Source organism: Rhamphochromis longiceps, linkage group LG4 (assembly GCF_057381845.1).
Source record: "Rhamphochromis longiceps isolate RC_006_pf linkage group LG4, R_longiceps_female_GT1.1, whole genome shotgun sequence".
In the NCBI taxonomy this organism is placed as follows: domain Eukaryota; kingdom Metazoa; phylum Chordata; class Actinopteri; order Cichliformes; family Cichlidae; genus Rhamphochromis; species Rhamphochromis longiceps.
In genome coordinates, this window is record NC_140560.1 from 27754278 (window position 1) to 27778170 (window position 23893).

General features: G+C 37.1%; 2 protein-coding genes and 2 long non-coding RNA genes across 5 annotated transcripts; 2 read left to right on the forward strand and 2 right to left on the reverse strand.

Annotated features, from left to right (window-relative positions):
- Nucleotides 1-423: 423 nt before the first annotated feature.
- LOC146671861 (intercellular adhesion molecule 1-like) lies at nt 424-9437 on the reverse strand. 2 transcript variants are annotated; one of them, XM_085404257.1, is made up of 9 exons: nt 8915-9437; nt 4202-4353; nt 3161-3202; nt 2784-3041; nt 2202-2528; nt 1865-2104; nt 1503-1730; nt 1111-1374; nt 424-979 (listed from the first exon to the last, which is right to left on the reverse strand). In XM_085404257.1, exons 2-9 carry the CDS (start codon nt 4251-4253, stop codon nt 822-824), a joined length of 1569 nt encoding a protein of 522 aa, XP_085260383.1. In that variant the 5' UTR covers nt 4254-4353; nt 8915-9437; the 3' UTR covers nt 424-821. The 2 variants fall into 2 exon arrangements, with proteins under 2 accessions (XP_085260383.1, XP_085260384.1); XM_085404258.1 differs by lacking the exon at nt 3161-3202 and having other exon boundaries at nt 8915-9436.
- Nucleotides 9438-9605: 168 nt separating this feature from the next.
- Nucleotides 9606-13913, forward strand: LOC146671862 (uncharacterized). The gene is made up of 3 exons (XR_014911510.1): nt 9606-9836; nt 11961-11999; nt 13788-13913. It is a non-coding gene; the product is annotated as an uncharacterized LOC146671862 (long non-coding RNA).
- On the reverse strand, nt 10586-22589 carry LOC146671863 (hemicentin-1-like). Its single transcript, XM_085404256.1, has 13 exons — nt 22316-22589; nt 15369-15653; nt 14955-15275; nt 14563-14817; nt 14191-14445; nt 13761-14084; nt 13369-13623; nt 12997-13251; nt 12564-12890; nt 12228-12467; nt 11872-12099; nt 11473-11736; nt 10586-11339 (listed from the first exon to the last, which is right to left on the reverse strand). Exons 1-13 carry the CDS (start codon nt 22365-22367, stop codon nt 11140-11142), a joined length of 3261 nt encoding a protein of 1086 aa, XP_085260382.1. The 5' UTR covers nt 22368-22589; the 3' UTR covers nt 10586-11139.
- LOC146671864 (uncharacterized) lies at nt 16582-21090 on the forward strand. Its single transcript, XR_014911509.1, has 3 exons — nt 16582-16806; nt 18504-18639; nt 19923-21090. It is a non-coding gene; the product is annotated as an uncharacterized LOC146671864 (long non-coding RNA).
- Nucleotides 22590-23893: the final 1304 nt, after the last annotated feature.

Here is a 23893-nt window from a genome sequence, read left to right on the forward strand (position 1 = left end):
CACTTTAGCAACAGAGTGAAGGAAAAAGTCCCTTTTAACATGAGGGGGAGCAGCCCAAGCAGAGAAGCCCAGACCTCCTTCTCCTCGGCCACCTCCTCCAGCTTGTCCAGTGGAACACCAAGGCGTTCCCAGGCCACCCAAGAGATATAATCTCTCCAGCGTGTCCTGGGTCTGCCCCAGGGCCTCCCAGTGGGACATACCTGGAATACCTCACCCATGAGGCATCTTTCTCAGATCCCCGAACCACCTCAACTGGCTCACTCAGCTCTCTCTTCACCACAACAGACCGGTACAGCATCCGCATCACTGCAGCCAAAGCACCAATCCATCTGTCGATCTCCCGCTCCCTTCTCCCGTCACTCGTGAACAAGACCCCGAGATACTTAAATTCTAATATTTAACAACTAAAAAGAAGCTGCCTTGTGAGGAAAGTGAAAAAGAAATAAAAAATAATACATGAAAACAGATTTTAATCCAAATAGAGGACACAACATGGGTTACTGTTAACAGTTTCCTGCTTCATAGCACTGGATAACACAGTATTTTTGCATCACAAGTGTAACCTTTTTATTGTTTTGCACATTTATACTGTTTTCAGGTCTATGAAGTTTAGAAATGGATCATAATCCATTTATGTGTAAATATGCTTTTCATTTTCTAGCTTTTAATGAATCAATGACTCATATATAAATATGTAACTTGAAATTCAATAATGTAATTAATCTGTAAAATACTAACAAATCTAAATTGTATTAATGAGTTTGACACGCAGAACAGAATGCAGCAAAGATCCTACGCATTGCCATTGGCTTGTGCAAAAGTCAAATGGCTATATTAGACATTTGGCACACCGGAACAAAATTGTATTGTCCACGTTTTTTCTGCCTGTTGTGAAAATAGACCACGAGGAGGGTAAGACCGATGATCAATAGAGTGAGAAAAGCCCAAATAGCTGGAAAGAGGACTTTACTGGTATTGCCTGTAAGACCAACAAAATAAAACAACATGTGACTTCTGTTTAATACATCATGCCATGCATTGTTGAAATTAAACATCAGTAATTTTTTCCTACATTTCCATAACTGTTCTGCACAGAGTCAGTAATCATACCTTTTATCATTAGTGTGACGAATCGTGTATTTCTCCCAACTTTATTCTCTGCAACACAAATGTAAAAACCAGCATTGGTAGACGTGGCTCTAGTGATAGTGATTATCTTCTGGTGCCCCTCAGTGGTCACATTTGAATTCACAGCAGGTGTGTAAACCCATCTGATGTTTGAAGGTGGGTTACTGTCAGCACTACAACTTAAAGTAACATCTTCACCCTGGAGCACCTGCTTGCTTTCATTTCCATTCTTGAACTCAGGAGAATCTGGAAAAAATACAAAATTTTGAAAGTAAGTAATGTCCTTCAAAATATATTATCATCTCAAAAATTACTTATTTTCACTGTGGAGAAATCATAAAAAGACAATATAATTCTGAAAATTTTAAACTTACACAAAATTTCAAGATACAGTGTGTGTTCAGCTGTTCCATGTGTGTTGTGTGCATTAAGCAAGTATTTTCCATTATCATTCTTTTTCCAGCGCTGTGGGGTAACCATCTGTTTGCCATCTTTAAACCAGGTGAGGGTGGGTGTAGGTAATCCTACTGGTTCACAGATACTTTGATGTTTATCATTCACTGTGATCTCATAGTGCTCTTTGCAGGTGAAAGAAGGACTGTCTGTAAAAATGGTATCAGATTCATTTAAATAAATAAGTAAATAACTGAAAACAAAATATTATCTTGTCAATACTTTAGTGTGTTTTATCATTATTCGGCTAAAATATAAAATGACCCAGGTCTGATGCACTCACATTCCACTGTGATATGAACTGAGGTGTTGCTTCTGCCACGACTGTTTTGAACTACAGCCGTGTACTTTCCTGAGTCAGTCCTGGTCAGTGACCTCGATGGATTGATGAGTTTCTCCTCATAGAACCACTGAACAGTGGGAAAAGGGTTCCCATCAGGCTGACAGGATAACATGTCAATGCTGAAGGCAGCACTTTCATTAACAGTGACGTAGTCTGGACAAGATTCCATGAATGGTTTATCTAGGAAGGAATATCAACATAGATTAATTTATATTTCATAGATCACAGAGCTGTGTCTTAGATTAAAAAATATGAAGTAAATTGGTGGGAATCTTACAAAGAACAACAGCAGTGTAAGGTGGTGAGGTTACATTAGGGGGGAACTTTGGTCCTTTGGGTCCGAGGTGCAGCTCAGCCTCACATCTAAAAGTTAATCCATTGTAATCTCTCTGAGTGGAGATTCTCAGGGTAGAAGATGCGTTTACTGGAGTCATAGTGGAGTCATTAAACATCTGTGTGAGCACAGTTTCATTGCCTCTGTACCACGTCACTGTGAGATTTTGAACAGGAGCCACATTGATGACATCACACTTCAGATCATACTCTCTGCCCTCCACCATTGAACCATGACCCATGTCAGACACTGACACAGAGTCTGGAGTTTCTGTAAACAAATCAAAGTGGGGAAAAGAACAATCAAATATAAGCATACAGAAAATATGCATTATTTCACACATGATGTTGCTGGTTGCAAATAGATTTTCATTTTGACTAAAACGTACTAACAATTGAATCAGAGTAATTAGAGGATAATAGATACCTGCTGAGCATTATAAGTGAAATCACTGTTGTATTATAATACAAATATCAGTTCATGTAGTTTATAACACAATAAAACAGTGTGTGCACATGTACTTACTATAAACAGTGATGAGTGGACTCACAGTACACTGGGATCCATCATTTAGAGTAACATAGCAAAAAGGATTTGGACTCCACTCTTCCACTTTGTCAACCCTCCAAGTGACAACAGGAGGACGCTCAAATCCTGTACCTCCAAATGGAGCCTCCCAGCCCATCCCTTCAACATCTGTGGCTGATGTGCTGCAGTTGATTAAAACTGGATCTCCAAATCTCACAACCATTTCAGAAGGTGTCAGTGTTAAAGGGCAACCTGCTATTCACAAAGAAATGTTTTCAGTCACAACAGTCAACAGTATGTGACTATGTCTAGCCTGTTTCAGTTTAAGCGTTGTTTTCATTAAGTTGCATGATCAAAAGAATGTTTTGTCTCACTCTCATTTCTTTTTGTTGCATGTTGAAGCTGTGGTTGGAGCCCTGTTAAGATTGAACCATGCAAAATATGATTTTTTGCCATTTTTCAAGTGGTCTTAAACTACATGAAACAGAACAAAAAACTAAATCAAAAAACAAGTTCAAACTACAGAACTCACTAAGTGCCCAAGACACTAGGGGAAGAAGATCAGGAAACAGAATAACACCCAGGAACTACTCTGATGAAGATCAAAGGGAGACTGAGACAATATAGACACAAGAGAGTTATTAGGGGAAGCGGAGACTAATAGGAAACACTCAGGAACTCAGGAATAGCGTGGCGAGTAAACTCATCACAACTCACAAGAGACAAGAGAGTATCACAATAAAACAGGAATTGAACAAACACAAAGACCTACTGATACAAACCTGATTCAGAAAAAGAGCAAACACAGAGACAAAATGCTGTTTAATCACAGAGACAAGACAAACAGCTTGTGGACAAGAGAGGAAACTTGCACTAATACAAAAGAGCTAAGAGCTAAGCTAATTCAGAAGCATTAAGGAAATGACATTAAATTAAATACCATAGAACTAGAACATAAATTATTAATTATTTACCCAAAAGTAAATCAAAAACCACCAAAACTCAAAACACATCACCCAAGATCCTAGCAACAAAGTTTTGTAAATGGTGCTAGATTCTGATGATTTACTGATGATGTTTCAACCATAAATAACACTTTTAACTTGAAAATGTTAAATGTTAAAAATTCAGATGTTATATCAGTGACAAGTTTCATCTTTTTTATTTTAATTTGAATCTCATTAAAAGGGAAGCATTTACAAAGCACCATTATTTTCAGTTTGACGTTACCCTCGCTGCTGACATGTGGAGATTGTGGCCATTGAAACTAAATGCAAGCCATAAACTGAAAGTGAAGTTAAAAAAGAAAGTAAAATGTTTTGTTCTTAACTGCCAAATGAAATACTATCCAACCTATCCTTTCCCACCTGCATTACACAGCCAGTTTATGACACATAGAGCTCTTAAGCACTCACCACACACTGAAAAGATGAGCATGGGGAAGCCCAGCATCCAGACAAGCAGCATGTTTAGTCAGCATACAGGATGAAGCAGATGGATGGAGGAGGTGAAGACTGTTTCAGGATTGCCCAGCAGAAGTTCAGTTTCAGGATTTGCATTAGATATCCTGCAGTACAGGATTCAACGTTATCTTTACAGGTCCCCAAATAGCTCGTCTTAATTGATTATCCTACAATCACATTTTTACAACATTTGTCATTGTCTAAAAACTTAAATATCTGGCCAATTACAACTATGACAAGTACAGTAATCCATGTCATCAATAGTGGGCAAATATTTGTCCAACTTATCTTTTTAAATAATAGTAGATATAATACAATATGTTTTTTTAGTTGTTGTTTTTTAATTAGGTTGTTTACATCTATATGTAGGACACATGGAAGAGAAAATAATTGTAAAGCTCAAGATTCAGACAAAATCTAAACATTGAAAAATGTGTCCAGGATTAACTTTAAAAAGCTTCACTTTCCACAAAAGCAACATGTTAGTAATTAAAAAAAAAAAACACTCTTTGTTTCAACTACTAAATGTTAAAGAAAAAACTGGGAAAACACAGGGCGCTAACTGTGAACGCAAAGTTCTGCAAACACAAGAGAGTTTCTACGCATTCATTCCTTGCCAGAAGACCTCTGGTGTTAACACAGATTCTATAAAAGATTGATGCAGCCACCAAGCCTGTCATGAAGACTCGAGTTGATAACACTTTGCACACACTCCTGTGTTGCTTTTGTTGATATGGATGAATCACATGCTCCACATGAGAGACGTGCAGCTACTTTGACTGAGCTAATGCTTGAAGTTGATTGTGGTGGTGGATACTATGTACACTCTGTCAGGACAAGGGGTGAGAGAATTTGTTACTTTTTCACTTACAATACATGTAATAATTAATTAATGTAAATATAACTTTAAGCGTGCATTTTTTGCTTTCTGCCTGCTGCCAAGAAAAGTTTATCAGCACTTATGGTCCTACCAGTGGAAACTAACCACTGGTAACACAAATGACCTACTTTTGGAGGAGGAAAGAAAATGTACAGCACACACACCAGGTTAGTTCATTATGACATTTATAAAGAGAAACTTCACAATTATAATTTACAACTGAGGAATGCAAGGAGGTCCTACTTCTCTGACATCATCACTAAAAACAGCCATAATGCTCGGGTCTTATTTTCTACAGTTGACAGGCTAACAAACCCTCCTGTGTCAGTGGCAGCTGAACTTCATTCAACCATGGCCTGCAATGACTTTGCCAAATTCTTCACTGAAAAAATCCAAAAAATTAGACAAGCAATTGGTACATCAACAGCAGATCCAGGATATGTACTGTGTCCACCAAAAAACTGTTTAAACACCATGAAACAGTTTCAACCTATTAACAGCAAAGACCTGGAGGACATCTTAGGTCAACTGAACTCCTCCTCCTGCTGTTTAGATGTCCTGCCAACAAGTTTTTTCAAAAAGGTCTCAAAGACTTTAGAGTCAGACCTGTTACAGATCGTCAACTTTTCTTTATTATCAGGTGTGTTTCCAGAATCACTAAAAACTGCTGTAATCAAACCTATACTGAAAAAGGACAATCTTGACAAGACACAAATGAACAACTACAGGCCGATCTCAAATCTCCCATTTTTAAGTAAGATCATTGAAAAAGCAGTTTCTCAACAGCTCAGTTACTTCTTAAAACAGAATAATTGCTACGATGCCTTCCAGTCAGGTTTTAGACAGAACCACAGCACTGAAACCGCTCTGACCAAAGTGTTTAATGACATATGTCTGAATACAGACAGTGGAAAAATGTCAGTCCTAGTTTTACTGGATCTCAGTGCAGCATTTGATACAGTTGACCACAACATATTACTCAAACGACTGGAGAACTGGACAGGTCTTTCAGGAACTGTACTAAACTGGTTCAAAACATACGTAGAAAACAGGAAATACTTTGTATCAATAGGTAACTTCACATCTGAGCAGACAAGTATCACATGTGGAGTTCCCCAAGGTTCCATCTTGGGACCCCTTCTGTTTAACATCTACATGCTCCCACTGGCACAGATTATAAACAACAACAAAATAAACTATCACAGCTATGCAGATGACACACAAATATATATCACAATGTCACCAGGAGACCGAGGCCCTGTACAGGCTCTTGGTAAATGCATTGAGGAAATCAATGACTGGTTGTGCCACAATTTTCTCCAGCTAAACAAAAACAAAACTGAGGTAATAGTCTTTGGCGCCAAAGAAAAACGATTACAGGTCACCAGAGAACTTCAATCTATACATCTAAAAACCACAAACCAGGCGAGAAATTTGGGTGTAGTGATGGATGCAGACCTAAACTTAGAAAAACACATTAAGACAATAACAAAGTCAGCTTACTATCACCTCAAGAATATATCAAGGATAAAAGATCTTATGTCTCAACAGGACCTGGAAAAACTAGTCCATGCATTCATCTTTAGTAGGCTTGATTACTGTAACAGCATCTTTACAGGTCTACCTAAAAAATCAGTCAGACAACTACAGCTCATTCAGAACTCTGCTGCTCGAGTCCTCACTAAGACCAAAAAAGTGGACCACATCAGTCCAGCTCTGAGGTCCTTACACTGGCTGCCTGTCCGTCAGAGGATAGACTTTAAAGTTCTGATGCTGGCCTATAAAGCTCTGAATGGTTTAGGACCAAAATACATCAATGACCTCCTGACCCAGTATGAACCATCCAGATCCCTCAGGTCATCTGGATCCGGTCTTTTATCAGTTCCCAGAGTCAGAACCAGACACGGAGAAGCTGCATTCAGCTTTTATGCTCCTTATATCTGGAACAAACTCCCAGAAAGCCTCAGATCAGCTGAAACACTCAGTTTATTTAAATCCAGGTTGAAGACTCACCTGTTCTCAGCTGCATTTGAATAAAGCACCAAATCCACACTTTAAGCTTAAATTTCAAAACTTACATTTAACTACTGATTTTATCTACTGTTCTGATTTTATCTGTTTTGATTTTATATACTGTTGTTTGTTTGTTTGTTAATTAGTTAGTTAGTTTATTTGCTTGTTTTAATCAATTTTAAATCATGCTTTTTATTTGTTCTTGTTTCTAATGTCTCTGTAAAGCACTTTGAATCACCTTGTTGTTGAATTGTGCTATACAAATAAACTTGCCTTGCCTTGCCTTGCCTTAGTTATAGTTGACTGAAACTTCATCTGCTGCACCTCACATATTTCTATGAGATGGTGACTTTGAGCAACAGTGCTGCAAGGGCAAATTTAGAAACAATGTTTTAATTTAAGTATAGCTAATACCCACACATGCTCTTCTTGTGTGAGGAGTGACATGTTGAGATGCTGCAAAATTTTCACTTTCACTATGACACACAAAGATCCCCTAGTTTGAACATTGCTGGATTTTTATGTGAAACATAATAGGAAATTTTAGGATTCTGATTTCCTCTGTTTTAAGTTGATTTGGCTGAGTGGAAGGCTCTACATGTTTTATCTTATAGATATATTCATCTGTACAAGTTATCTTTGGAATGTTCTGACTGTAATCTGTGACCATGATGGGTAGATAATGTGTTTCTATGCTTCTACGCTTGTTGTCATTCTTTGTCAAAAGCCATGCAGACTGCTGTTGTACTCTGTACTGTTGTTTGACCCCTTTGCAAAGACAAATTAAAACCTCACAAAGACAAGCTGTTTGTGTAGATCAGTTTCTTTCAGATTTCCATAACACCACTGAACTTGACACCCTTGGACCTTTGGCTGTGCATAGCTCTGTCCATAAAAATTACAAATAGAATGGTTGATAAATGGCCGCCCTGGCAGAGTTAATTCATATGTTTGGAATTATAGTTATAAAATTTAAACAAGATCTATATTATTAAAAGAATGAACAGACTGTTTTTGGGTTTTTTTGCTTTGTTTTTTGGTGCTGTTAGGCTCCGTCTTATTACAAATTTGTTATACAGGGCATTAACTGTGAACAGTTTTTGTCTTGAATAACTTTTGCAAAGTAGACAAAAAATTCGTTTGACTTTTTACTCAAGTTAGAACCTTACTGAACGACCTTTATGGTGCCAGAGATTGTCATGATCGTGTAATTTTAATAGTTTTTAAAATTTAGCAGTTGTGGTTCTGATTTCTATTCTTTTATCAGGTTTTCTGGTTCCTACTGTTGTTTACTGTGTAACTTTCATTCTTTTTCATTGGTATTCTGTTCCTCTTCTGTTCTATATTCTGTTAGTACTAGTTCTCTCAGTCTTCCCTCTGTGTGGTAAATGTCCTTTGAATTTAGCTTGATATTCAGTAATGTACAAAATACTAAGAAACTAAAACTTTAAACTAAATGTTAAAGAGTACAGAGTATAATGCCTGCATTCAAAATATATTAAAGTAAAAGCAGAAAGTAGCAATACAATACGTAAATGTTAGGCGATGTACTCATCTGCATTCGGAATGGTCCTGTCTCAGCTGTCCTCCAATGGTGTCAGGCATTAAACAGTACTAACAAAACTATATTACTACTTTAAGGCACTTCTAAGTTGGTTTCACTTTTCATATCGTGACTATTAGCTTCTCACTTCTTTCCTCACCTTGCAGAAAATGTATGTTAATGACACTGACAATATCATACATACAAACGAGGCAGATGATAGACTCACCCAAAGCCCTGTGTCCAAATCAACGGTCACTTATTTGGCCGAACTTTCAGATTATTTCTCTCACACAAAAAAAGAAAGAAAAAAACCTCTCCAAAGTTATCCCAACAGCTTGGAGGACGCCCCAAGGGAGTACAATCTCAGCATGATGTAAACCTGCTCCGGCGTTTCTTTCTTCAGTTCAAACTCGAAATCAACACCATGAACATTTAACTCGGGCAGTTCTTGTTCTTCCAAAAAAAATTTACATTGCGACAAAAACAGGAACAAACTAGTTTTCGCATCCCCGTCAAGCGAAAATACTACTAGTCTGTGTCGCATCTTGATAAGCCTGCACTGGTCAAAGTTGTACTTCTGCATTGATAGTGTACTTCTTTAATCTGGTGTATAAAAAGCATTCCCCGAGATACAAGCTCCGGAAATTCTGATTCTGTGCTTTGCTTGGGTTTTATATTGCATGGGCTGTGATTTTAATCTGTGGCTGTATTCTTTCTTGATGCATGTTTTTGTTGTAAAAGTCGAGTTTTACTTACAGCTGAGCGAGTTCATGTCCTTGAAGGACACTGTCGTCAGCCAATCAGGACAGGGAGCCACCAGGAAGGGACCAATGAAGTGGTCTGGTGGGAGGGACAGAGACACGGTGCAGAGAGACCTTGCTGTGGGGCAGGAGGAGAGGTGGGGAGGTTCTCGTCCAGCCTTGTGAGGTGAACGACTGGAACTGCTAGAGACGGAGAAATACAGAAGTGCAAAACGAGCGGAACTACGAGAGAATCGGTTGCGGATAGAGTTAAGATCTGTGCTCAACTATTAATGTTCTTATAAGGAAATGAAATCCAAATTTGGTAATTCGGAGCAAATGACTGCCGGTTGTTCATCCTTTGCACAGGGGATCAGCGCCCAGCACGCTATAGATTGAAAAACACAGGTTAGTGCATTCCAACTCGGGAGGGATCTGATCCTCCAAATTTCTTGTGGACCTGATCAGTGAATTTTGATTGCACTTTAAGCTTTGTGTTAGGGAGCCTCTGAGTATAAAGACTTTTTGTTCAGTCAATTGCCTGAGACCCATAGCTTTGGGTTTTGCTTTTTCTTGTGATTTTTAATGCTTAATAAAGTTTTTCAAATGTTGTATTGTTGCAAATAAATTATTTTTAGATTTACTAATGAGAGTCTTTGTTATTCAAGGTACTCTTTCGTGATAATCAAAACCCAAGGCTCGGACTGAAGCAAACATTATGCTCCTTTAGCATAATGGATATTAACTAAAACATAGTTCTTTATCCTTCGCTGTCTGAAAAACCTCTGAACTACTGGCATGTATTGGTCATTGTAAAATAGTCTGTTTGGTCACAATTCACCTGTAATGACTTGTTAAAGGCCTTTAAAAGGAAAAAGAAAACACATATCCTCATCTTGTTTATTTAAGTATTTATTTAATTAACTGAAAATAAAACCTAAGGAAACCATCACTTTACACTCTGACTAATACTGGGCGACACCCACCTTTTTGAATCAAATCATTAAAGATCCATAATTAAGTTCTGATGCATGAAAATAGGATATTTTGTTTAAATACAGTGACGGCTGAACAAGGTACACAACTCATATTTCAAGACTGAAAAGAAGCTGCCTTGTGAGGAGAAAGAAAAAGACAGCAAAATATAAAAATAAGATTTTATTCCAAATAGAGTACACAACAAGTGTTTCTGAATAAACATTTTAATGTACAGGTTTGGTTAATAGTCCTTAAAATGGCTTGTATGTAACAAAGCAGAAATAATAATAAGACTGTTGTGAAATATAACTCTGGAAAATGAGAAATGTGGAAGTACTGTTCTTAAAGTGAGATTGTCACGTCTATATCGTCATAGGCCAACAGACCTTTTGCTAGCAGGCAAAGTGTGCTTCAAGTGCATTAGCTATGCTAAAGAAACACAAAATGTATTTGTGACAATAAATTAATTGGGCTTTAAATTTTAATGTGTTTTTGGCAATGTATTAACATCTGTCATTCCATACCTTTCAAAGAGATGCTGGTCATCATAGAAAGAGATTGAGTTTGTCTCTCTTTGTTTAAGGAAGTAGAATAAATCCTGTGATTAAAGCTGTAAACAAGCTTATGATCCATTCTTCTGTATTTTAATAAACAGTTGCAGGATTTTGGATCACCTCCCTACCTGAAACCCACCAGGCCAGGGGGCAACATTTGATATACAGAACAGGATTCGTTAAAAATCCTTAGCTTTTCCATTGGCTTGTACACTAGTCAAAGGGATATTTGAGACATTTGACACTTTGACAGGAAAAAAACTGTAATGTCCACGTTTTTTTTGGCAAATGCGACAACAGACCACAAGAAGAATCAGAATGATGATCAATAGAGTGAGCGACACCCAAATGATTGGAAATGGGATTTGACTGCTTTTACCTGTAAGAGAAACAAAATTCAAAACATAAGATTCATTTAATTTCTCAATCCCATGCATTGTTGAAATTGAACATCAGTAATCTTTCACTTTCTACATTCCCATAGCTCTTCTGCACTGAGTCAATAATCATACCTGTTATCATCAGTGTGATGAATCGTGTATTTCTCCCAACTTTATTCTCTGCAACACAAATGTAATAACCAGCATTGGTAGACGTGGCTCTAGTGATAGTGACAGTCTTCTGGTGCCCCTCAGTGGTCATGTTTGAATTCACTGCAGCTGTGTAGATCCAGGTGATGTTTGAGGGTGGGTTACTGTCAGCACTACAGCTTAAAGTAACATTCTCACCCTGCAGTACCTCCTTGCTTTCATTTCCTTCTTTGAATTCAGGGGCATCTGGAAAAAATACCAAATTTTGAAACAGAAATAATATCCTTCAAAATATGTTATCATCTCAAATTACTTATTTTCACTGTTGAAAAATCATAAAAAGACTATATCATTCTGAAAAATTAAAAACTTTAAACTTACACAAAATTTCAAGATACAGTGTGTGTTCAGCTGTTCCATGCGTGTTGTGTGCCTTAAGCAAGTATTTTCCACTATCGTTCTTTTTCCAGAGCTGTGGGGAAACCATCTGTTTACCATCTTTAAACCAGGTGAGGGTGGGTGTAGGTAATCCTACTGGTTCACAGATACTTTGATGTTTATCATTCACTGTGATCTCATAGTGCTCTTTGCAGGTGAAAGAAGGACTGTCTGTAAAAATTATACAAATTAATTTTCAGAGTAAATAATTGAAAACAAAATATTATCTTGTCAGTACTTTAGTGTGTTTTATCATTATTCGGCTAAAATATAAAATGACCCAGGTCTGATGCACTCACATTCCACTGTGATATGAACTGAGGTGTTGCTTCTGCCACGACTGTTTTCAACTATAGCCGTGTACTTTCCTGAGTCAGTCCTGGTCAGTGGCTTAGATGAATTAAGGATTTTCCCCTCATAGAACCACTGAACAGTGGGAGGAGGGTTCCCATCAGCTTGACAGGATAAAATGCTCTTGCTGAAGGCAGCATTTTCAACAACAGTGACGTGGTCTGGACAAGATTCCATGAATGGTTTATCTAGGAAGGAATATCAACATAGATTAATTTATATTTCATAGATCACAGAGCTGTGTCTTAGATCAGAAACATGAAGTAAGTTGGTGGGAATCTTACAAAGAACAACAGCAGTGTAAGGTGGTGAGGTTACATTAGGGGGGAACTTTGGTCCTTTGGGTCCGAGGTGCAGCTCAGCCTCACATCTAAAAGTTAATCCATTGTAATCTCTCGGAGTGGAGATTCTCAGGGTAGAATATGCGTTTACTGGAGTCATATTGAAGTGATTAAATGTATCTGTTTTCACAGTTTCATTGCCTCTGTACCACGTCACTGTGAGATTCTGCACAGGAGCCACATTAATGACATCACATTTCAGATCATACTCTCTGCCCTCCACCATTGAACCATGACCCATGTCAGACACTGACACAGAATCTGGAGTTTCTGTAAATAAATAAGCGAAATCATTGCTATATCATATTAAAAATTTCAATTCATATAGTTTATAACACAATAAAGCATTGTGGACATTGTGGTCACATGTACTTACTGTAAACAGTGATGACTGGACTCACAGTACACTGTGATCCATTAACCAGAGTAACATAGCAAAAAGGACTTGGAGTCCACTCTTCTAGTTTTTCAACTCTCCAAGTGACAACAGGAGGACGCTCAAATCCTGTACCTCCAAATGGAGCCTCCCAGCCCATTCCTTCAACGCCTGTGACTGATGTGCTGCAGTTGATTGAAACTGGATCTCCAAATTTCACAACAGTTTCAGAAGGTGTCAGTGTTAGTGGGCAACCTGCCATTCACAAGCAAATATATTCAGAGTTAGAGATGATTTGGTGTAAAATAAGACATAAGTCAGCAGTTTCATCTAAATCATCCACAATTTTAGATGTGAAGTAAGAATATATACCTCTTGGTTCAACATGAAGATGGATTGTCTTAGTTATGTTTCCCAGATAATTGGTAGTTGTGCATGCGCAGGTTTTATTGCCATGTACTCGAGGTAAACTGAGACTGGTTGTGTTCTCCAACATGTTTTTCCCATCACAAATCCAGTTATACACAGGAAGAGGGTTTCCAACAGCTTCACAGCTCAAGATGATATCAGTGCCCTCAAGTGCATAAGTGTCATCAGCACTATTTTGTGTCTTTAGCTCTGGAGCGTCTGAAATGATAAACAGTTTTTTATCAGTTCTCACATTTACACAATTGAAAGCTGAACAGAAGGGAACTTGTGTTTAATCTTTAAAAAAAATAAAAATAAACTTCTGTTCATGTGTAAACAGCAGGATATTTACTCACAGTGGGCTGAAACTCTGTGTGTTTGAGAAATGGCAGGAAGTTTTGGTCTGTGTGGTCCAAAGTCCAGCTGAGCTTCACATCTGAACTCCACTACATTTTCTTCTCTGCTGATGTTGACTCTCAGAATAGAGGACTCATTTACTGGAGTTTTGGTTGTTGCGTCATTGAAAGATTCTGTCTGGATTTTTTCACTGTTTTTGTACCAGCTAACAGTGACATACTGAACAGGAGCAACATTGATGACGTCACATTTCAGATCATACTCTCTGCCCTCCACCATTGAACCATGACCCATGTCAGACACTGACACAGAATCTGGAGTTTCTGTAAATAAATAAGCTAAATCATTGCTATATCATATTACAAATTTCAATTCATATAGTTTATAACACAATAAAGCATTGTGGACATTGTGGTCACATGTACTTACTGTAAACAGTGATGACTGGACTCACAGTACACTGTGATCCATCAACCAGAGTAGCATAGCAGGAAGGACTTGGAGTCCACTCTTCTAGTTTTTCAACCCTCCAAGTGACAACAGGAGGACGCTCAAATCCTGTACCTCCAAATGGAGCCTCCCAGCCCATTCCTTCAACATCTGTGACTGATGTGCTGCAGTTGATTGCAACTGGATCTCCAAATTTCACAACAGTTTCAGAAGGTGTCAGTGTTAGTGGGCAACCTGCCATTCACAAGCAAATATATTCAGAGTTAGAGATGATTTGGTGTAAAGTAAGACATAAGTCAGCAGTTTCATCTAAATCATCCACAATTTTAGATGTGAAGTAAGAATATATACCTCTTGGTTCAACATGAAGATGGATTGTCTTAGTTATGTTTCCCAGATAATTGGTAGCTGTGCATGCGCAGGTTTTATTGCCATGTACTCGAGGTAAACTGAGACTGGTTGTGTTCTCCAACATGTTTTTCCCATCACAAATCCAGTTATACACAGGAAGAGGGTTTCCAACAGCTTCACAGCTCAAGATGATATTAGTGCCCTCAAGTGCATAAGTGTCATCAGCACTATTTTGTGTCTTTAGCTCTGGAGCGTCTGAAATGATAAACAGTTTTTTATCAGTTCTCACATTTACACAATTGAAAGCTGAACAGAAGGGAACTTGTGTTTAATCTTTAAAAAAAATAAAAATAAACTTCTGTTCATGTGTAAACAGCAGGATATTTACTCACAGTGGGCTGAAACTCTGTGTGTTTGAGAAATGGCAGGAAGTTTTGGTCTGTGTGGTCCAAAGTCCAGCTGAGCTTCACATCTGAACTCCACTACATTTTCTTCTCTGCTGATGTTGACTCTCAGAATAGAGGACTCATTTACTGGAGTTTTGGTTGTTGTGTCATTGAAAGATTCTGTCTGGATTTTTTCACTGTTTTTGTACCAGCTAACAGTGACATACTGAACAGGAGCAACATTGATGATGTCACACTGCAGTCTGTACTGTGTTTCTTCTCCTATCACATTCACAAGCTGTACAGAATGAACAACTTCTGGATTCTCTGCCAAACAAAGTTAGATAACAGTTAGTTACTCATGATCGTTGCTTTTAGTTTTCTTAGCATCGCTCTGTATTCATTTCAAATTAAACTTACTGAATGTAATAACTTGAAGGTCCTTGCTGCATTCATTAAACTCATTTAGTTTTACTTTGCACTTGATCGTCACATTCCAATCTGACAGTGACACTGACTGGGAGATAGACATTTGTTTTTCTATGATGCGAGAGGTTTCATTTCCAACTGTAAAGTACATCCCTTTATGTTCAGCCAGTGCTGTGGTGCAGTTTACAGTGACAGGATTTCCTCCATATTCTTCTATGATCTCAGGTGGACTCAGAGTAAGAGGGTTGTGCTCTGGTGGGCATATGCTGTCAGCATCTGTAAATAGACAAGATTGATGTGCTTATTAGGTTTTATTTGTCCTGCTTCACATTTTTTCACACTAAGTATTAATAATAAACAGTACAAAACAAAATCAAAAAGAATCAGTAATATATGGTAAAATGCAGGATATTAAAATGCAGCCACTCATTTGCCTCAACTGTTTTTAAGCATATCCCTCATGTTCAGAGGTTCAGAAATCCTTGAAACATTGACCAAGTGAGGGCCAGTGAGATCTCAGTGCAAGTAAAGAAGGCCAATATTACAATGACAAAGCAAAGTAAATCAGAGATATTAAAAATTTAGTTAAGTGTCCTAGTCATGTGTAATAATTCTTAAAAAGATAGAATACCAAAAGTCCTAAAAGACAGAAAACAACGTTTAACATTTCAAGGACCCTCTAGGATGTTGGCACATTATTAACGTCTACATCTAAGAGACACCTTCATCAGTCAAAACACAGAGCGTTCACAATAAGATGCAAAAATAAATATATATCTTTGGAAAGAAACTGTGCTAAATACTCATTAAAACTAATACAATTCATTTTGAAATTAAAGTGCATTTATATGTTGTCTGTTATTTAAACACTATAAATAAATATAGTACTAAATAAGTATACCCCCTACTGCTTTCACAAGTTTTAAGAGGGTTTATGAGGTTTGAAGAGGCATCCACATGCTGCTAATCAAATCCATGAGGATGTTTAACTGATCATCAAGCAAATTCAACCCAAAGTCAGACTGTACAATGCTCAGATAAAGTCCAATAAAAAAGAGCTGCACGTCAGACTCTACAAAGCCTCACTCAGCATGTTAGATGTTTAAGATCAGTTTATATTGTGAACCAGACTGGAATTATAATTTGTTTTTAACAAATGTATTAAAGGTATTTTAATATTGGAAGAAATCTGCACTGTAAAAAAAAATCCGTAAAAATACAGTACAATCTACTGTATAAACGTGAAGGAATTTTCCGTATTAGTCATTTACAGGTATTTTTCTGTATTTCTCAACTACTGCAATGCATTGTGGGAAAAAGAACCTGAAAAGGAGGGAAAAGTAAGCGCAAGAGCAGCCATTAGGCTTCTTTCAGGCTTCATCTGGATTTTGGATTCTGAAGTTGGAGAAACTGCCTTCAAATTTCTGTGGTAAGTATTAAAACTCATGTTTCGTTTTATTAAAATAATGTTTTTCAAAAGACTCCGTGTTTTTATTTAGAAAGAATTGTTAATTTATTTGTTAACTGGTTTCGGCTGTCTCCAGACAAGTCAGGAATATTTTGCTGACTCATTTTTTAAAATAATTGTTATTTAGGTTTAACATGACTTAAGCTTTATTTTAGTTAATGTTAAAATAATTTTTACTGTGATACCACCAGTTTTGCCCTTCAGTGGCTGAACCAGTTTTCATAAATATTATAGTTAGCTGTCTGTGTCTCTCTGGGTATTACACAGCTGTGACTGCTAACTAGCTAATTAGCGAAAGTCAGCGATGTGGATAACTGGGAAAGTGAGAACTTCATGGTTCTAGAAATTATTCTAGGACTCTAATAAGTACTGTATCAATACCTGTGTTTTACAGTTGGCTCTACTGTACACTTTAAAGGGTTTCAGGCAAAGTTACACTAACCCTAGTTTAAGCCTCAGACCTTCCTGGCTGACGCTAGCAAATGCTAATGTTAGCCTCTGATTTGGGCTGCTAAAGTAAAGACTTTTAGCTAGCTGACCAGCATAGATTATTTCGGTGGTTAACAGACTGTAGTGGTAAAATTATTGAAAGTATAGTTTCACCTCAGCACATTTACAATTACAGTATGTCTATTTTGTAGCACATAGAAATGTTTAGTTAATATTTACAGACAGACACATTTTCCCTGTAACTGTGTTTTTACTCCAACATTTGTTGAAAATGTAATTTATGAAATGCTGAGCAGCATTTCTTGTATGTGGAATATTTTTGTCACCCCACTGTGCTAATGTGATTAAATACTAAAAATTATTACTAAAAAAATTCAATAATAAATCAATAATAACTATTTCTTGATTGAACTATAATGTTTTTTTTTGTTGGTTTTTTTTTGTTGTTTTTTTTGCCTGTCCCATTTGGTTCTTTAGCCATCAGAATTGTTGTCTGAAGACCAACAAGGATACCCAATGGATTTACTTTGCCAAATGGATCATCGTGGCATTGCCGTATTGGTCCATTTGGTCGATCTTTGTTTTTATTATTTATTATATTTTATTTTCAGATGTTACAGACGGGACAGACATGAGTGAGGGATAGGAAAGGGAGAAAGAAAGAGGAAGGAAAGGAAAAACAGAAGGGGAGAGGGACAGTGAGAAAGGGGGAGAGAAAAAAAAAATCTCCTGGATCACCTGTTGAGAGAAGAATAGAAAACAAGCAGAAAAAAAACAAAGCAACATACTAAACACAACACCATCGCATTAATCTAGCTAAGTGTAAACAGCAGTAAATACTAAATATTCAATGTTGTTGTGCAGCACGCAGGACAGATGTGCTTCGAAGTAGCAGCCAAGAAAGGTGTAATTTGGGTCTACGAGCAGTGAACACCCGTGTGCATACCTGTGTGGATCAGCGCGCTTGTATTCCAAAGGTTGAACTATAATGTAAGCGCAGTGCTGGTGTGCAGGGGCTCTATATGCCTTGTCTATATCAAGCTTTTAGCCAAATATAAGCAGAGATATTTGTATCTTTCTTAAAAATCCAGATCCTTACAGATTATTTGAGAAATGGATCAACAGCTATCACTACTTGAAGCACTTTAAGTCCTGCAGTGGAAAGATATCCCTTATTTCACCTTTGATCACACACTTTGGTTTTCCAGTGCAGAGCAATGGCCAAGAAAAGGAAAGACTTCCCCGAGTGGAAAAAAAAGATGAAGATACAAGCTGGTGATGATCCAGAGCAGCTGGTCTCAGGAAATGAAGAAAAACCCTGATCACCTTCTCTACAAACACAAGGTGAGTTTAATGTTGTGGTTGATTTAGTTTTTCAAGGTATGTATGTTACTTTAATTATAAACTGCTTTTGTTGCAACAGAATGGTGTTATGTGTATGCAACTCTACGTGAATTATAATCCTTTGTAGGGCTGCGTGATATGACCAAAATCTCATATCCCAATATAAGACGTATCTCTCCTGATAACGATATATATCACAAAATAGTGCATTTTCTGTAAATTCTGTGATTCTCGGGCAACTCGACTTATGTGAAATGTTTTCAGTTGGGCGTCGTGTACCTGGAGTCGAGTGTTTTGACCGATGCATGAAACTATACATTTTTAGACATGAGTTTAAATGGCCACCATTTTCTTTCTGAGTATTTATTACATGGCGTGCTGCAAGGAAAAGCCTGTTCTAACGTTTGAGTCTAAGGATTATTTTGAGCACCTGACGACTCTTTTTTGCTTTTCATTCGTAAACTCTCTCGAAACTCTTTCATGTGATTCTTGTGTAGGTGGTTAAAGAGGTTTGTCGTGTTCGAGTGGTGGTGGGGACCAGTTTGTGGCATAATTTGCATAGTACAGTTTTCTGGGGCGTGTCAGACTTTTCATAACCAAACCATGTCCATGCTACAGAGGTAGCCCCTCATTTAACAATAAGGTCCTTGATTTCTTTTGACTGGTCCTTCTGGTTCTGCCTCATCCTTGCTGGCCATGCTGGTATTCTCTGTGCCTTCATCTGCGTGGTGACTGTAAGCGCCATTTATAGTTACTTGATGTTTTTATTTGAGGTCATTTGTTTGATGCATATTCTGAAATTTTATGTTTGAGAATAATGTATATCATTTCAGTTTAGTTTGAAAAGTCTCAACAGAAACTTGAGCTTTATTGTGAAAGGTTTATGTGGAAAATAAACAAGCGGACGGCGGAGCCACACGATGGTTTTATCCTCATTGTTGGTAACGAAAGTACGCGTAAAAACAGTCACTTGTCCGTCCATAGTGTGGTTATTTTAAGTATAAGAGAAGGAGAGAACTTTAAGAAATAATATAGCAACTACAGTGACCATCAAAACCATGAAAAAAATATTGCCATAAACAGTTTATTTTGCAACACCACAAAACAAAGAATAGTGTATAATATGAAACGATAGACATTTTTATATCGTAATCTGATATATATCGTCATATCGCACAGCCCTAATCCTTTTTTTGTTTATGTTGTTTATGCTCTAGGTAAAAAAAAATTATAAAAATACAAACTTTTTAAAAATGTCTTGTTGTTTCTCTTTTTTTCCTCAGAATAAATTGCGACTAGTCTCAATGGCTGACACGGAGGAGCAACACAGCGACACGTTAACTCCGACTGCTGCAGTTCCTGTATGAACTGAGCAACTCTTAAAATCCAAGGAAAAGCTGTGTGTATTTTACTTAAAGCTCAGATGGACCTTGATGTACTAACATGCAGGCTGCATTCAGGACTTTGTCACACTGTTATATGAAGAGCGGTAACAAGACTTTGTAGTAATTTGTCTTACTATTGTCTTATTTGTTGTGATTTAGGGTCTGTGCGCACAAGCAGAGGTTTTTGTTTGTAACTGTAACCTCGTTTTCAGAGCCTTGTCTAACATTTAATGGTCATGAAATATGTCAGACTTTTTCCTCTACTTAACCAGCTTAGAGAATTTGAACACCGTGGAGAAAAAGGTGTGCATTAAGGATTTTGAACTATGATGTTTAAGTGTTGTCACTGCTGAGGATTCGTGGACACAGATCCTTATTCACTATGCTGCTGTTTACAGTTTAACTTTTCATCAGAACAAGCACTTCTAATTATACTTTGCTCCTCACTGACAAAACAAGTCCCGTAAATACACTTTTATCTTTAAGTTTGGGACAGTAATCTGTCTTAATTTATTATGTGTTGTAGTTATCATATGGGGAAAAGTCCTGTGGTTATCCATCAGTCCTGTTCGAATAAACCCAAAGTTCAGGAACATCTTCTTTAGATCTGTTCAGTTGTATTCATGTGGCACCACTTAAACAGTCAACAAATTTTGACTCAAGTATGTTATATTGTAAGGTAAAGAGCCCAAAGAGTTAATCTCAGACAAATGTTCACACAAATGTGAATTACATTCACTTCATTAATGAAGTGAATGCAATTCAGTAATCAAAGGTGTTTGGCTATAACTGACTACATGTGTATACTGTATCATAAGTGGACAGAGATGGATGTAAACCACACCTTAACCATTTGGCTGAGGCAAAACTACCACAAGGCAGTGATTCTAACTCAAAGGTACTCTGGATATTATTAAATGTGAACATGTCGTTAAATATGACATTTTTTGTTTGTCAGGTGTCCTGTTTGAAGAAAACACTTGGTAGCCACTTGAATGAATGTAAATAAACACATTTACATGAGGGCAACCTGATTTCAAGGAAATAAAAATGCTCAAATTTGAAAGCTTGTGAGTTATTTTGTTCATGTATCAGCTGTTTAGTAGTTTTATGACAAGATGGATGCTGTCATTATATTTTAGTATAGTGTTTGAGTTAAGGAGAATAAAAGAATATTTAACATTAATTGTACCAATGTTGTTGTGTACGAAGCACAAATTAATTTAAGTTTTAATTTATGAATTTTTGAGTACATGGTGTACTAGGTTGTAATTGCATAGAAATGTACGTTTAAGGATATAAAGAACTATATTTAATGAGTTACAGTGAAAAGAAGTGCTTGGAAATAGTAATATAAACAGAAATTTCAATTTTTCTATTAACGGAAAATATCAGTTAATGATACAGAAAATATACTGTGAATAAACGGAATTTTCTGTTTTATAGCTGAAGGAAATGTCCGTAAATAGTACAGAGAGTATACTGTAAATCTACAGAATTTTCCGTTTTATCATTTACAGAAAGGTCCGTCAAACCTCCGTAAAAAAACAGAAAATGTACTGGCAGAAAATTACCAGGACATTTTCTGTTTTTCTACGGAATATTTTTTTACAGTGTGCTTTAGTAGTGCACTTTCAAACCAGTGTTTTGGTTAGGATGTTTGAAAACACTCTGTATATTTCCTAGGGGTGAAATTCCACTAGGTGGCGTGGTCGCAGCTTAATCATAACATCTCTGACCACCTACACACACACACAAAAAAATTTCCCACAACTATGTGAGAAACTGATAACATTGTAAAGAAAGTGGTTACTGCAAGTCATTGCTGCTAAAGGTTTTTTAAAAGCTACTGAATGATGGGGTATAATTAGTCTTTCACAAGACTGCAAAGAGTCCTGTGAAAGCTTTATTTTTCATCAGACTGTAAAGTTCAATATGGCCCACGCTCTCTCAGTTTGATGAAAACGGAACTTTGTACCAGAAGTAACGTTCACCTCTCCCACTTAAAATGGGTTTTCATTTATTCTTTTAAAAGTCAGAGGTTACATTGATAGTCCTTCGAATTCCATTAGTACCTCATTAAAATGGGAGTATTTTATTTAAAAAAAAACACATATAGAAATTATTAGTTTTACCATTTACCACCAAGATACCGAAAGTTAGGCCAAAAAGAAACTCAAAGTTAACTAAAAGGTTTTACTCCTGTCAACTCAATAAAATAAACAACTTTTCAGATAGATACAGAGTTAAGGAAAATCCCTTTGTACTTAAAGAACATCTTTATTACTCACCACATAGTGAAAAGATGAGTATGAAGAAGCTTAGCATCCTCACAGATAGCATGCTTGAACAGCATGCAGGAGGAATAATGAGATGGAAGGAAGTGAGCAGTGTTTCAGGATCGTCCAGACGATGTCCAGCTTAAGGACCCAGGTTAGATGAATATCAGTTCGATGCAGGAGATATGATGTCCGCCTGACAGGCTGGCAGTATCACATGCAGAAAGAAAACATAGAGGAAATTCAATGCTCTTGTGTACAGGAAACACTGTGAAACCCAAAATACTAAACCACATCCAGAGCCAGCGCTTTGTGAAGTAACGGTAGCTTAGTGATGCCCCTCCCCCTATGTTTTGTGCCATTATTCACTGTTCTTTTACAAAGTGTCTAATTTCTACAAAGAAGAGAGAAATTATGTGAGTTTATAGAGAAATACAAATTCTAGCACAAAAATGCACCACAGAAGGCAGATTTGTCAACCTAATCCATTTTAGTGATCACCCAGTTATTCACAGTCAATGTACATGTCATAGTTTTTATGTTTTTAATAAACACAGACACAGAAAGTTTGTTTCATTCTCTCTACACTTATGTGAGAATCATCCACATCATCTTTTTCTGTTTGCACATGTTCAGAATATAACCCTTTTTATGCTGGTTTGGTCATCATGGAAACTTGTTTGAGGGAGTAGGATCCTCCATTGAACGCCATCGTGGTAGTGGCTTTAATAGTGTCTAATAATAGTGTTTAATAGTGTATATGACAGAGTTATTTATTGTATTATTCATTTCTTTAGTTATTATTAGTTATTTTAATTAGTTATTATTATTTATTTAGTTATTTATTGTAAGTGTTAATTCCTGGCTTTCAAAGGGCAAAAGGTCACCTATACTGCTCCCATTTTCGACCCATCTTGTCTCCTCTAGATGACTTTCCACCCTCCCTGAGCTCGACTCTGCTCACACCAGACCCACATGCATCAGCTAGTACTCTGCGGTCAGTCCAGCTATGCCCTTGAGTGAAGGGAAAATATGCATTAAGGGAGGATGTACAAAAAGCAACATGCAAATACAGTTTTATAATATGTCAACATATAGCATTTTGAAATTCAGTAGTATTAAATAAAAACATGAAAGGCATTTTATAAAGTTCCCTTACCACTAGGGAAAGTCTCATAAACAACTTCTCAGTTTTGTTTAAATAAGCAATTGAAAATCTGAGTGTAAAACCACGGTGGTAAGATGGGCATAGGAATCTGAAAAAGTAAAAACGTATGCAAAGAGATCAGCCTTAATGGTCTGTCATGACAGGCATGCTCTCGCAACCACACCATGTGCTCTCTTTCTCTTTAGACATTTGAGGAAGTGGTGAAAAAAAGAAAAGAAGACACTGGAGGAAGTGGTGCAACACAGAAATTATCCACACTTTTGTGTTCTATTGTTCATATCCTGTTCTTAACTGCAAGCTCAAAAGGCAAGTATTATAAAAACATAAAGTCTTTTGTTCAGTGATAATGCTGCTAGCTGTTTTTCTCAGACAGATAGGATCGAAACCAGGGAGTCATTAATGCTACCAGCCTCTGCTGTTTA

Bases quoted from the DNA above. Each gene is read 5' to 3' on its own strand.
- LOC146671863 (XM_085404256.1), bottom strand. From the start codon at position 22,367: ATGCTATCTGTGAGGATGCTAAGCTTCTTCATACTCATCTTTTCACTA. The intron at 13,624-13,760 runs GTGAGTAAATAT...TTATCATTTCAG, and splicing joins ACACAGAGTTTCAGCCCACT to ACGCTCCAGAGCTAAAGACA. The intron at 12,891-12,996 runs GTAAGTACATGT...ATTTATTTACAG, and splicing joins TCCAGTCATCACTGTTTACA to AAACTCCAGATTCTGTGTCA.
- LOC146671861 (XM_085404257.1), bottom strand. From the start codon at position 4,253: ATGCTGCTTGTCTGGATGCTGGGCTTCCCCATGCTCATCTTTTCAGTG. The intron at 3,042-3,160 runs GTGAGACAAAAC...CTTTGTGAATAG, and splicing joins TGCAACAAAAAGAAATGAGA to CAGGTTGCCCTTTAACACTG. The intron at 980-1,110 runs GTATGATTACTG...TTGGTCTTACAG, and splicing joins CGTCACACTAATGATAAAAG to GCAATACCAGTAAAGTCCTC.